General features: G+C 28.2%; 1 protein-coding gene across 1 annotated transcript in view; it reads left to right on the top strand.

Annotated features, from left to right (window-relative positions):
- The window catches only part of LOC107448332 (intracellular hyaluronan-binding protein 4.S), a 41,948-nt gene that overhangs the window by 25,360 nt on the left and 1,873 nt on the right, over nucleotides 1-14,715 (top strand). The window contains exons 6-8 of the mRNA XM_016063860.5: nucleotides 2,438-2,491; nucleotides 3,683-3,760; nucleotides 11,617-11,842. Coding sequence (XP_015919346.1) covers nucleotides 2,438-2,491; nucleotides 3,683-3,760; nucleotides 11,617-11,842 — 358 coding nt within the window. The remainder of the gene's footprint in view (nucleotides 1-2,437; nucleotides 2,492-3,682; nucleotides 3,761-11,616; nucleotides 11,843-14,715) is intronic.

Raw genomic sequence — 14,715 nt, 5'->3', positions numbered from 1 at the left:
TATTTGATAACTGAGCGTATCTGGGTTGTGGCAGATTGTATTCCTTGCTGTAAAATCATGAATGTTTGTCATGAAACTTGACATTTAAATTTGAATGTTTCATTTATTGCTGTTGTCTTTGTGATTTAAAAACATTGCCGCAACAACAAGACATACTCCTTTTTTTAAATAAATGGATTTTGTTTAAGCTTGGCTAATAAAACATCCGTATGGTTATTCAGCTCCCTTATTTCTCAGACATGAGTCGATGTTACTTTTTTCTACTTTCAATATTCTGCTCCTTGTATCCAGTCAGTTGAAGATTCTATTGTTCAAGGTAATTTTAAACCTAGCAAAAATAAGAGCTTTAATATTGAATTTTTTTCACTACTCGATATTTATGCGTTAATAATTCTAAGAGATCTTTATTTCTGAACATGAAAACTCTTAGGTTAGTCGATTAAAAAAACATCACAAACAATCATAATACTTTTCAAAATTGTAATAAGAATGATACCCAGCCAGCAGCAAACAGTGCAGAAACCAACAAATTCAGGAGGGTAATTTATCTAACACCCTCTTACATTTTATATTAATTAGAACCCCATTCATAAAATAGGAATATTGTTAGACATACTTCTGAAGATAAAAATACCAAATGATTCTTTATTTTAAATGCTGTCACAAAGCTTTAAAGGATTTATTAAATTTATTTCCCTACTATACAACCCTAAATAGTAATATAGATATAAATTGGTTTTTCACAACTTTTCTAACCAGATTGTACATTTAAAAAGTTAATGTTTACTAAATTTTTTTTTTGGTATTGAGTTATATCGGAGTTCTAGATATTGAAAGATATTTTCTGCTCTAGTTTCATTGCTGTTTGCTAGTCTTTTGATTTTCTGTTTGAAGGTGTAAATTAACTATAAGGTAATTTCAGACCATACTAAAACTTCAACTACATGGAAAAAAGTTCTAAAATTTATAGTGCTTGTGATATATTACATGTTATATATTTACAGACTCCAATTACTACAGATTCTTCATAGTTTCTGCACAGTTTCTTCTGTTACTATAGACCAGGGGTCGGCAACCTGTTTGTCCTTAAGGGCGCAATACTAAATTTGAAAATCACCGAGGGCGCATATTTTACAGATAATCATGCACAATCCTAAACTCAACTGACTACTTGCTGTATATCGCCGTTTGACAAGAGTTAAGTAAATCACTCTGGCTATCATACATTTACATTAGTCCAGCGAGGGCGCATTAAAAATCGATCGGGGGCGCCATGGCGCCCGCGGGCGCCGCGTTGCCTACCCCTGCTATAGACTATGGAATTTATTACCCATTCTACGAAAAATTAAAAATTTTTCCTGCATTTGTTTATTGTGTTTTGGGGTATTTTCTAATGGCTTTCAAATTCCAAAATATTTATTACAATATAATGAAACGCAATTCACGAATATATGTGATTACTTTTTGATGCACTCGATTCATGACCATTCCCTCATTTTACAATTGTTTGTCAGCATCTATTCTAACATACATGTAAATTCCCTCCAACTACTATGGAATTTTTGTACAGAAATAAGTTGTAAAATATGGAATTATAGATGTGAAGTAAAAAGAAACTATGGATTGAAATGGAAATACCGACTGATAAGAAACTCTATATCTTTTGGTCAATTATTATGACAAAGGGAAACAAACATTTTAAAGATGTAGGTGACTGATTTACTGTCTGTAAAATATTTTATACCCATGTTTAGCTGCTCGATAGACGGTGATCAATATTAGAAGTAGAATTTGCTTTTTTTTTTCAGTCTGATTATCTTACTTATGAAATTTTAGGAATCAAGATAATCGACAAAGCATGGCTCATAATTAGCCGATTAAAAAATAGTAATGACAGTAAAGAGTACATGGCATTGCTAAAAGTAATGCATCAGTACCACAAAATAATGCTAGAACTAAAAGAATTTTTAGCATGGACAGGAAAAATCAGACGGAAGCTCCTACGAGCATGAATACTAAAATTGTAGAGTCTCTTCTCATTACAACATTGAAAATGAGAATTTGTTATGATGCTGAATTGAGTAATGAAGGGTTAAAAAAAAAAAGAGAAATGCTCTTGCTATATATTACAAAATATTTCCCTCATTTAATAAGTGTTGAATAGCCTTATCAATCTGTTGTTCATAAAATAAAAAAAAATAAATTTTTTAAGGTGTCTGTTTTAAGAAGAGTCAGTTCATAAAATAAAAAAAGAAATGTATTTTTTATTATAAAAATATCTAGATTTATTTTGCTCAAATTATTACTGCTGTTTTGGCAAGCACTGTAACTAATGTTTTTGTATTTTACTATTAATTTGATATACTTTTATAACATTCTTATCTTTGATTAAAACCTTTGATTGATTAAAACTATTAATCTTACTTAATATTGAAAGGTCATCTGGTGATAAGCTGAATGATTCAACCTGGGATACCACTCCTGAGACTTTGTAAGTATAGTTATTAAATGTTTCAAAAATTTGACATTTCTGTAAACTGATAGTTTGCATAGTGCCACATTAAAAATCAATATTCTATTTTAAATTTTATTTTATTATCAATATTCTATAAAAAATGCCACTATCACCATTGACACCCAATTGCCATAAAATTTTATGATATGGCAGGCATCATCTTAATTTCCCCGGCAAGCTGATACCCAATTAACTGGAAATGTGTAGACTTCAAGCCATCACCGATGAAAGATTTTTATCTTTTATATGAAGAAAAGAGTATTTCCCTCTAGTTATCTGTTCTGACATATTTTAAGTAGCAGCTGAAAGTTCTGCAGCCTAGAATAAAATGTGTTTGTCCATTATATTCCTTTTTGATATCTGAATCTTTTTATGTGATGTCTTTATTTATGAAATTATTTCTTTCAAAAAATTGTTAATTTTCAACTTAAGTTGCAAGTATAAGCGTTATAAAATGTTTTTAATGAATAAGTCAGAACCGAATCATAAATGAAATTTATGCCTCCCCCAGAATTGAAAAAAAAAAGGATTTTTCTTTTCTATTAAAAGAAGCATTTTTTTGTTTTGTTTTGGTTTAAACCAGGTTTCTTTTTGGTTTAAACTGATAGTGTTTATTTAACAAAGTTATTAGTGTTAAAACAAAAGGTTATATAAATATTTTTGCCCCAAATTAAAAGTAACTAAACCCTTCAAATGCATTTCACAGAAATCTTTTTTGACTATGATTAATATTTTTAGTAAAGAATTAAAAAATCTTCACTTTTATTCCATAAATATGCGAACAAGATAAAGAAAAATTTGAAAATGCTTAGTTAATACTCCACAACCCTACTTAATATATAAATAAACATTTGATATCTAAATATTATTTTAGAAGTGCATCTATGCTTAGATAGTGCATCTATGCTTTAGAAGTGCATTTATGCTTTAGCTTTCAGATATCTTATTTCTCCAGAATCCAAAATATTATGTAGTTCATAAAAGATAAAACTGGATTGCATTTAATCCTTTTAGTTGTAGCTTAAATTATTTTCTGTTATTCCAAAAGTGGGGAAAATAATTTTTTTGTAATATCTGGCATGGTGTTTAAATTTCAATTTGTATATCAAAGTTAGATGCTATGTTATACATGAATGGTTTTTTTAAAACTTATATTAATTTTATTAGTGCTCCAAGTCCTGGCAAAGAAGAAATTCCTGTTGAAAAAACTGAGGAACCATCTACTAATGAAAACAATGAATCAAAGTAAAAGTTTCTTTAATATATATATAAATTTATTTACTTCACCTTTTATTTCCTGTATTATTATGATAAAAGGATTTTATATTAATTTTATGCATTGTTTATTTATATGCTTCAATTTTTTTCATAAATATTTTCATCCTAATAATAATTCTTAATAATTTCATAAATATTTTTGTAATTCTTCATAATAATTCATGGCCGTCTGACTGTTAGCATTCTGAGGAGAAAACAAGGTTATGGCTAATTAGGCTAATTATCTGTGGCCTGCAATTCTCATAGGAAAAAAAATGCATGCCAAGAGATTTATCTTGGCACAATTAAACTCAATTTGAAAAAAAAGAAAAAAGTTCTCTCAGAAATTTTTTTGGAATAGAAGGAGAGAATGAAAATAATTATGAGTATCAAATTTGCTGCTTTTTCTTTATAATGCTACTGTCAAAATCAGTCTTAATTTAAAACTTTGGTTTCAAATATAACTCTTTCCTCTTCTTTTGAATTCTTTGTTTTGTCTATCAATAGAAGGGATTCTTATAAACAGATATATTGGTAGATTGATGAAAAAGGTCGAAAATTTATCTTTTGCTTTATATCACAAATTATATTTTATCTTTTTTTTCTTCATCTTGTAGACTTCATTGGATTCTAGTGGAAGACGCGTATTATTTTAAACAGGGAGTCGCTTTTAATAACTAAAAAACTCAAAATGTGGATGTCCCAAGACCTTAAGACCTTCAAAGTCTAGTGGAAAAGTCTAGCGGACTTTCCAAAGTCTAGTGGAAATTGCATTTAATTATTATAATTTACATACCTCGTATGTATTCTTGTGTGCAAAAAATTTTTCATCTTAAATTTCTTTTATAGGTGCCTTCACTTATCTCTTTAATACTTATTTTTTATTGTTTCTTAATAAATCCGGTTTTTCTTTTAACACAATAAAGAAATGTTTACATTATAATTTAGATAATCTGATATGAAACACGAAGTATCCGTCAGAGATTTTAGTGAACATTACAGTGGGATGTAACGTGGGAACAACTGAGGCATATGTAATGTATGACATGTCTAAGGTTCAAAATAAGTGGTTGTAATTCATACCTAAAAATTTTAATTTAATGCGAGAAAATTGCAGTCAGTTGTCATTATTGACGTTTAACTTTTAAAATACCCTTGCTCCCTGTATTCTGCTCCTGGTCAAGCTAGTAGTTTTGTACATTACACTTATTTTAATAATAATATCATAAGGTCATCAGTAATAGAAAACCAAACTTAGTTATACTACAGAGCACTACACACATGCACTACAGAGCTGGATTTCGTGCTTTTAAATGGTGCAACTTTAATCAGCTCTACCTTTTTTAACCCCTTTCTTCAGGCTCCCGTGAAAACGACGAAGTGAGGTTTCGCCCTCTATTTCGCGCTCCCATGATATTGACGGGCAGGTTTGTACAGTAGTAACGCACCAATAAGAATAAAACTAATTCATTTCTTTTGCCCGAAAAACATTTTATTTCTCATTTTACGTACCAGATAGCAGTACCAGAATATTTTTAGGGTAATTGTGGAAGAGATGAAAATAAAAGAGATATAAGTAGGAAACTCGGTACTATTGTCCAGATTGTGACGTGGGCTTCTGTATCTCGTGCTTTGAAATTTATCATACAAGAAAGAAATACTAATCTTTATTTATTTTATATGTAAGTTTAATAAAATTCTTTTTTAATGTTTAAAACACATATTTTTTAAATTTTCCTAGCTTGCTGGAAAACCAACATTAAATCATAGTCTTTTCCTAAAAATTTAATTTTTAAAAAATTCAATCTAAAAACAAATCAAAAATTAAAAAGGAATATATATACAGTGAAACCTCCGTTAAGCGGACATTCATGGGACCAAAAAATTTGTCCGTTTATGAGAGTTGTCCATTTACGGGAAGTGTACCCTAATAGCGAAATTTAACACCGAAAATTGTTTTTAGAATATTCTCAAAGATGTAGAAATAATTAGATAATATCTACAAGGATACTGTAAATATCTACAAGAATATTTATTTAAACAATAAGAAAGATAAAAAACGAATATATAACGAAGTTTGATATAAATACATAATTCTAGATGTAGCTACAGATAAATAAATATAATTTTCCTATTAGCATAGATACTCAAGTTAGACATATGATACCAAATAGGAGCGTACTGTCCTCAGTCCGTTTCAATTATTAGGTTCACAGCCCCTTACACCTACTTATCATTTTATAGGGAACATGGTTAATACCTTCTTGGAAAATAAACCTCCCATGATTCACAGAAAAAAAAGTAATGCATACCTGTAAGTCATGACGACCTATGGAGATGATTATTCACAATTGATCAGCTATCAAGTGTCTGAATAAATGTTTCATTTATATAAACACCTCAAAGATTATACTTCTGTTCACTTTTTTTTACCCCAGTTGTGTTAAATACAGTCTTCAAATTGATAAGAAAATTAAAGAAATTTTCAATGGGGAAGAAGCATTGAGAGAAGTCATTTCAACTTGAGGGGTCTCATAACCTGTGTGATCCAGATGAAAAGATCAAAAGATGCCGATGTCAAAATTATTTCAGGAGTGCAGTACCATTTTCTCTCCCTTCTTTACAAAGATAAGGCAAGGTGACAGGAGAAAGATTGATTTTTTGGTGGTGAAATAGCTTAACAATATTTTTAGTTATGGATAAGGAAAAAAGTTTTATTTACATGCTTTAAAAATGGTGAAAAGTTGAATTTTTTTAGCTTGCAATTTATTTAGAAAAAGTAGTGTCCGGTTTGTTGAGATAAAAAACAGCGTTTCAGGACCAAAATGACTGTCCGCGTCCGGTTACGGGAGTGTCCGCTTTGCGGAGAATGTACGTAATGGTTTATTCATAGAAGATTCCCGGGGAATTAAAAATATGTCCGTATTGAGAGGCGTCCGTTTTGCAGGAGTGTCCATAACAGGAGGTTTCACTGTATATATAAATTCATACACATATTTTTATATAATTTTCAGGGCTAAACAGAATAGGCACTTTTATGACCGTTTTCTTAAAAATTAACCGATCGTTAAGGGTCCAAATGCAATAATTTCATTTTTATAATTTTTTTTACCAGTTTCTATATTCTTTTTAGTGTTATAATGGGTTTAGAAGAAGTTTTATTTAAAAAAATGTTATTGACCAGTCTTTGTGATGCAAGTTAAACTTTTGATTAGCTCTTACTTTTGCTTTTTACCAAGTTTTTGCACTATTTTCATTATTTTAGATATAACTTATGATAATATAAATAAAGTAACAACACTGTGGCTTTAAAAACGACTGTTTTGTATGAAAAGTTATATGAGGATCACAGATTTTAATGTACATTTTTGTCAAAAAGTTCATGAAAAATGGCTAAATATATTTTTTCTTCGAATTTTTGGATCAAAACTGCAATTAAAGGCAATTTTGAAATTTGACTCTAAGAAAATATTATAAATAGAGATGGTAGCTCAGATAAATAGTATGTCAAAAATGTCTTAAATCTTTTTTTTATTAATGAGCCAATATTCTTTTCTTTCTTTTTTAAAAACACAACTCACTAAATTTTTAAAGGACTTTTGGTATCGCCCAAACAACCTAAGAGTCTTATATATTAACTGATTTTTGTAGAAAATTTTAAATTTCCTTAAAAATCCAAATCTGCACACTGGAAACCTTGTCTTTAAGAGTAGCAGTTATTAGTATTTAATCATTTATAATTTGCTTTGTGTTTTAATTTTAAAAATAAAATTTGTTTTAATATGAGTTATTTATTTAGAGATCAATTTTTTTTCTGATACTTTTACAAATACTTAAAGAGCTTTAGATTTACATTGAAAAGTGATGTTTAGAAAGTAACAGGCATGCCACTGCTCCTGCTTCCCCTAAAATCAACTACATTAACTTTTTTAGCTGCTCTCTTATTTACTTTCAAAAATGTCAAATTTAAGCCTGAAAACAGATGAAAATGTGATTGTGCAGGGTTCCTACACAGTCAGGAAAACCTGCAAAAGTCAGGATATTCTAAAATTAAGCTAAAAAGTCAGGATTTTTCTTACATATTCATAAAGTCAGGAAAAAAATCAGGATTTTTCTTACATATTCATATAGTTAGGAAAATAAAAAAAAAACTATAGTTCATTCAAAGACTGACAGGAATTTTTGATAGGGTTGCTAGGCTTATTGCTCTTTGTGTGAATAACTGGTTTACAGACAACAGTTAAGAAAATTTCCTCTTTCTTGTACATGGAACATTTGTCTTAAAAGGTACATAGAAGAGAAAAAAAATTCTCAGCCAACCGGAATCTCAATAAAAAATGTCGAAGACCGTGTTAAGGATCCGATAATGTTACCAAAATTAGCATTCTTTAAGCTAATTTCTGAAGAATTTCAACCTTTTCTTTTAAATTTTCAAACCTCTCAGTCCATACTTAAATTCCAGTATATTGGAACTAACACAAAATCTTTTGCGGGTTGTGTAAAAAAGTCGGTTATAGACAATGCTACAACTGCAAAAAAAAAAAAAAAAAAAAAAAAAGCAAGTATTGACTTAACAAGCAATGACAATCTATTAAGAGTTAATAATGCGAATATAGGTTTTGCAGCAAGTAAATATCTGAACATGATAAAAGTTAGTGAGAAAGAAAAGGGATATTTTAAGTTAGAATGGCTAAAATTCCTTTTGACGACGGTCGAAAAAATGCTTGAAAAAAGTCCATTGTTGTGTAGTATGACACATGGCATTTCAAGTTTAGTTCCAGAATTGATCATTCAACATCCATCCATTGCTCAACAAATGATGGATACTGTCTGGAAATTCTCCATGTTAATAACTGTGTAGCTGAAACAACAGCAGAAAAAGCAAAAAAGGAATTTTCACTGTTTTGTGATGCTGCCAAAAAAGAAAAAAAACAACAAAAGAGTTTCTTAGAGTTTAATCCACAGCAACAGAGATTAGATAATTTTTTTTTCGAAATATTTGCACCGAGAAAAAAAACTTGAAAATTTGTGGGAGGTTATAAAAATTGTTCTTATCCTCTCTCATGGTAGCGCAACAGTCGAAGGGGGGTTTTCAATCAATAAAAGCTTATTGGTTGAAAACCTCAATGAAGACTCTATTATTTCACAAAGACGTGTGCATGATTATGTTTCATTTATGAATGGAATAAGAAACATAGACATTAATGAGAAAATGCTAGATGCTGTAAAAGGATCTAGAACAAGATGAAGACATGAATTAGAAGCCAAAAAAAAAAAAAAAAAAAGGAAAAACAAAGAGAATAAAAAAGCTGAAATTTCTAGAAAACGAATAAAAGAAGAGATAGATGATTTGAAATTAAGAAAATCTAAATTGACGAAAACTGCTGCAACAGAACTGGATGTTCTTGATTCAAAAATTGTCAAACAACCAAATATGTTAAAAAATATTATATAACATAGGAGCCCCTGAGTTTCTCCGGAAGCTTAATGTATTACAGAAATAAATTTAAAAATACTGAAAAAAAAGAAGATATTTTTGATTTTATTTTTCTGACAAGTTGCATAACTTTTTTATCTGAATTTTTATTTGTATATAATTAACTTTTCTTGACTTTTTTCCCCTTTATATTTCAATATTTAAAAGAAAAGTCAGTTTGAAGTGAATTGGTGATTTTAAAAAATTAATAACTTAATGTAACAAATGTTCTAGTATGTTTTAAGAGTAAATATTATTTGAGGATATTGATACATATATCGCAGATTTGATTAGCCCTTTATATCCTGACGACACTTATGCATTTGGTTCCACTTAACATTAAATAAAATAATATTTCCATAATCCAACAGATTTTCTTGATCTTTTTATTTAAATAGTTTTCGTATCTAACTACAAAAACATACTAAAAGTTTAATCTAATCATGAAAATTAAATACATGTTTCACAAGTTTTTTGAAAATATAATTTGGGATATAAAGTACTATTATGCAATTCTACTTTAATATATAAGTGTTTATCCAATTCAATATATGATACTTATGACTAAGTAGTATATTACTACTAATTGAAACTGCAATGTTAAAAGTTTTGTTGGAATGGGAAACGGCGGGTCAGGAATTTTATTGTAAAAGGTCAGGAAAAACCTGCAAAAGTCAGGATATTGTTTTCTCAAAATAGTGTAGGAACCCTGTTGTGCTTCCTTGCCATAATCATGTCTGCTATTGGTCACTTAAATAATAGATTTGATGCAGTTGAATATTTGAAGAGATAAGACTTTATACGCAGGTTTCATTGATTAATCACATTTCATCAATCAATGCAAATTTGTTTTATCTAAGTCAGTTTGCCTAAGAGAAAGCTCAAATGTCCAAACGGCAGAACACTCAGAAATAGAAAAACAATTATTCTAAGATGAAAAATTCTTTTGAAATCTTTTTAAGCTTCATTTAATCATGGTTGTACTTGTTTTGCCTATGTGGAAAGAGATAGTGGGTGTCTCGGGACATGCTTCAAGCATGACCTTAAAAATTATATTGAATGGTAAATCAACAAATCATGATGTATGATTGTTATTTGTGAAAGCAATGATCAAAGTGTCTATAAAGTTGTTCATAATTTTCATAATCAAAAATAATTGTATGATAGTGGAATCTGATCGCTCTGATACCTTATTATTCCAAAAAATATTTCCAAATTCATAAATCCTATAAAAGTTTGAGTATGAGAGAACTAATACGATGATAATCCTTTCAGAGTTTTAACAGAACAAACTATTGTATTCTTTATAAAAATGTCGAAATTGACAGCTGCAACAGATAAGGAAAAATCTAAAGAGAAATTATTTCTAGATTTATGGGTACTAGGCAATTCTATGCTAAAAAGTGTGGTGTCAATTTTCGTCAGAAAATACAAATAGTTGTGAGGCTTCATTAAGGTTTTAGTTTTGTATCATTTTTTTAATAATATTTAAGTTGTATTAATATTTCTTAGCACAAATAAAATATTATTTTGCTTATACTTTGCTTGCAATTAAAACATTTTCTTTTGAAAATTTTAAATTGAATTTTTTAACAATACATTAAAACCTACCTTGATTACCTAAAACTTGATCCTACTATACCTAACAACAATCTGACCTGTTTCACCTTTATTACAGCTGATTTTGCTCAATTACTTTTGTATTAAGTGATTAGAAATTTTTCTGCTAGAAAATAACTAGAAGTAAACAAATTTTATGATTTGCATTTTTTATTTTATTTTTTATGATATTGTATTGTCATTTATGTTAAAAAATAAAACAAAAGTGTCTTTTCTTTTGAAAACATTATAATAGCTGCTAGTTATTCTTATTAATTTTGCTCCTAGTTTAATGTTCATATTCGTAGTGTTTATATTCATAGCAAAACCAACTTGATTAAGTTTCCGTTTGATGATTTTTATGATTTAACATACCCCTGGTTTTGAGAGTGTCATATATTAGGGTACCAATAGTTTGAATCTAAATAATTTTGATCTACTGATAGTTTGTGCATCAGTTTCAATCGTGTTTATTAATCCTGAAAAGGTTTACTGAGAGTTGGCATGCCTGAAAAAAAAAAAGAAACTAGTTCTCTAAAAGTGAACAACTAGCTGAGTATGTTTTAATTTTTTGCAATAGATGTAACTAATGTTTAATATTGTGTTCTGAAAAAATTTGCATTCCATTTTAAAATTTTTCTTATATTGCATATTAGCTCTTTTCTGTCACAAAATCTCATTTCAAATAATAAATGTTAGGAGCTATGCAAGTAACAGATTTTATTGTATTCTTGATATCTAAATACAAGTACTTTTTGGATTTGCACAGGGAAAATCTTCCAGTTGAAGAACGTTCTGATGAAGTAATGCGAGAAATGACTTTAGATGAATGGAAAAAAGAACAGGAAGCAAAGCGAGCTGTTCCTAAATACAATCTTCGAAAACCTGGAGAAGGTGAAGATGGTAATCAATGGAAGAAGCTTTATATGCTGAAGAAAAAAGCAAAAGAAGATGGTGATGAAGATGACGAGGAAGAGGATGATGAAGATGTTGATGTGAGTAATGTGGTTAAGTCATAAATAACATTTTCATTAAAAATATTTCTAAAAGAATAGTAAATAATGTAATTTGTTTTAAAACTTGTTATTGTTGTGCAGTAGTAAGTTGTTATATCAATCACATCAATGTAATGTTTCATCTTCATGCAAAGTAATGATTTAATAAGGAATTTACTGATTAAGAAATTTTGTTATGAACAGTCAAGCGTCCACAAAAAATGTTTAGATTAATTAAATATTTTTTGTTGAAGTTTTTATAAATTATCTTTGATAAAAATAAGATTTGTGTTTCGTTAATTTAAAGATTTAGGTCTAACAACTATATAATTTAATTTGAATGAAGGCCATTCCATCTGTTTTCTAATTCATTTTAATAAGTTACTAAGTAGTAAAAAAAAAAAAAAAAAAAAAAAAAAAAAAAAAAAAAAAAAAAAAAACACTTTTTCTCCCTTTTTTATTTTTTTTTCAGACAAGGTTTCTAAGAAATTTTAATTTTGTTACTTTTGTGTATATAATCTGAAAGTTTTTTCACTTGTTCTATTTAACTCTGCATTTAACATTTAATTTGTTCTAATTTACTTCCATGAATGCTAAAGTTGACAACTTAATGTTGGAAGATTTACTACTGATCTATAGTGTCACTCCATGTTATGATAACGTAAAATTTTTTTTTCTTTTGTTCATTAGGATTTTTTAAATTATACATAAATGTAGTTGATTATAAATAAATATTAACTACAAATGTTTTAAATATTCTATAATAATTGAAATTGTAAGGAAAGCTAAAATTTCATGTGGTATCATTTCCACTATATATTTTATTTTTTTCAGCTTATACATTTTCTCCCAAATTAAGTTTTGCCTAAATTGTTATTTTATGGTACAAAAATAATAGCTACAAGTTTGTCTGTGATTTTTAAAGTTTAAAAAGAAAACTTTTTAACTTATGTCAACACATTTTGATTACAAATGTCCAGACTTGATATGTTGACTAAACCTTCAGGACTTCGTCTCTAATTACTTAACACTACACTTGTCTCTAATTACTTAACACTACACTTAACTGGTCCTCTACAATTAATTAATAACAAGATGAGTTGAATACTCCCTTTATGTTTACTGTAAATTATTAAAATTCAAAATTATTAATGTTGAAGAAATATCTAGACTGAAGCTATGAATTAAACTTTTTTTATATGGCAAACACTCTTTTTTATATACTTGTATAAAAAGAAATGCTGTTCCAAAAAATATAAAAATTGCAATGCAAGCTCATATTACCTTAGCTTTTTTTCTGTAATTTTTTTTGATCCATCAGTCAGCTTTTTTTTTATGTCTTACATTTTTTACAGCTTTAGAGGCTGCAAAATTTCTCTTCCAGCTGGTCAAATATTGATTCTTATCAAAGAAAGCAATCCTATTGCACGCATACTATTTACTCACAATAGTTATTTCAATGGCACACGACTGGTAATAATTAAACTACTTTTATTCACTTGCACTGGAAGAAAAATAACTTATGACAGCCATCTAGGGTGGATTCAGAAGTGTGTACTATTATATGCAGTTTGCATTGCAAATCCTTAAAGTTCTTACAATAAATGGAATTTTCATGTTGTAAATGTCTTTTGTTTAATAATGTCAGGGATAAATTCTTCGTAGATGTCTTAAATTTTTTGATGAAATTAAGTTTTTTATAAGAGAAAAGGAACAAAAATTTTCAGAACTCATACTTTTGCAGCACCTTTACAGCACTCAGATATTGAAAAGGGCCAATTGATAATAGATTGTTTGAGATCATAAAATATTCAGATTAACTTAATCTTTAAGTATAATGATTAATGAAACATACAAAGCTTAAATATTAACTTTTGTTTACGGCTGACAGAATGACAGGCTTCACCATGCTTAATGACATAAGCAAAGGATTAAAATATACTTTGAATTGGCAGTAAATTTTGCTGCAAAATGCTGACAAAATCAGGATTTTCCCTACCTAGGATTTGAAAGAAATATAACAGTTCTTTTTGTTGTTGATAATTTTGTTTAAGTGAATGATCTTAAAGTTTCTTTAAGTGGTTTGATATTGACATTTTGAAAATGGAAGAAAGAGTTTCTTGAAAATTCTACATAGGTGATCAGAAAAGCAATCTTGGGAAAGCATTAAGAATTTAAGTGTGCAGACCTTTAAAAGTTAAAAAAACGTAATCCTTGAACAATGGAACATTTCAATAGTTGTTTTTGATTGTCTTATAGTATATTTTTTGTTAATTAAAAAGTTGACAATTTTAATTGAATAAAATCCCAAATTATTGTAATCTTTTGAATTTAATTGATACATCTCATTTTTCATACCATAATAAATTAAAAACTTAATTTTAATTACTTTTAATTTTTCACTTACAATTAAGTTTTTGCTTAGGACGCTTAACAGATCTTACTATCTAACTGAATATATTAAATTACACTATTCAATTTATGTTTGATCAAAATTAATAACTAAACAGCAGATGTCAAAACCAAAGCAGAGATTTAAAGATGATTTTTGAAAAAAGAAATGTAACAAGCGGCACATTGAATACCTAAAAATAATGATCATGATTCAACTGGCACATTTATCAGAAGATGTTCACAATCCCCGATTTATATAATTAAAAGAAAAAAAAAGTATTTTCAAAAAATATCTCAGAGCCATTTTCGAAATTTGTAATGTAATAACAGTAGTGTGGTTGCATTTTTTTAGACTAAAGCTTTTTACTTATTATATTTTAGAAGAATTTGTAATAATGAATGTGTTGTACTTTATAAAAAAGTTGTTAAAATGAAATACAGCAAGTATTGTAATATTTGTAGCAAGTATTTAAGGAAAT

Source organism: Parasteatoda tepidariorum, chromosome 12 (genome assembly GCF_982258835.1).
Source record: "Parasteatoda tepidariorum strain Cologne lab strain chromosome 12, Ptep-v5.0, whole genome shotgun sequence".
Taxonomy (NCBI): Eukaryota; Metazoa; Arthropoda; class Arachnida; order Araneae; family Theridiidae; genus Parasteatoda; species Parasteatoda tepidariorum.
The sequence above is the reverse complement of the archived record's forward strand: the minus strand, read 5'-3'. Positions and strand labels throughout refer to the sequence as shown.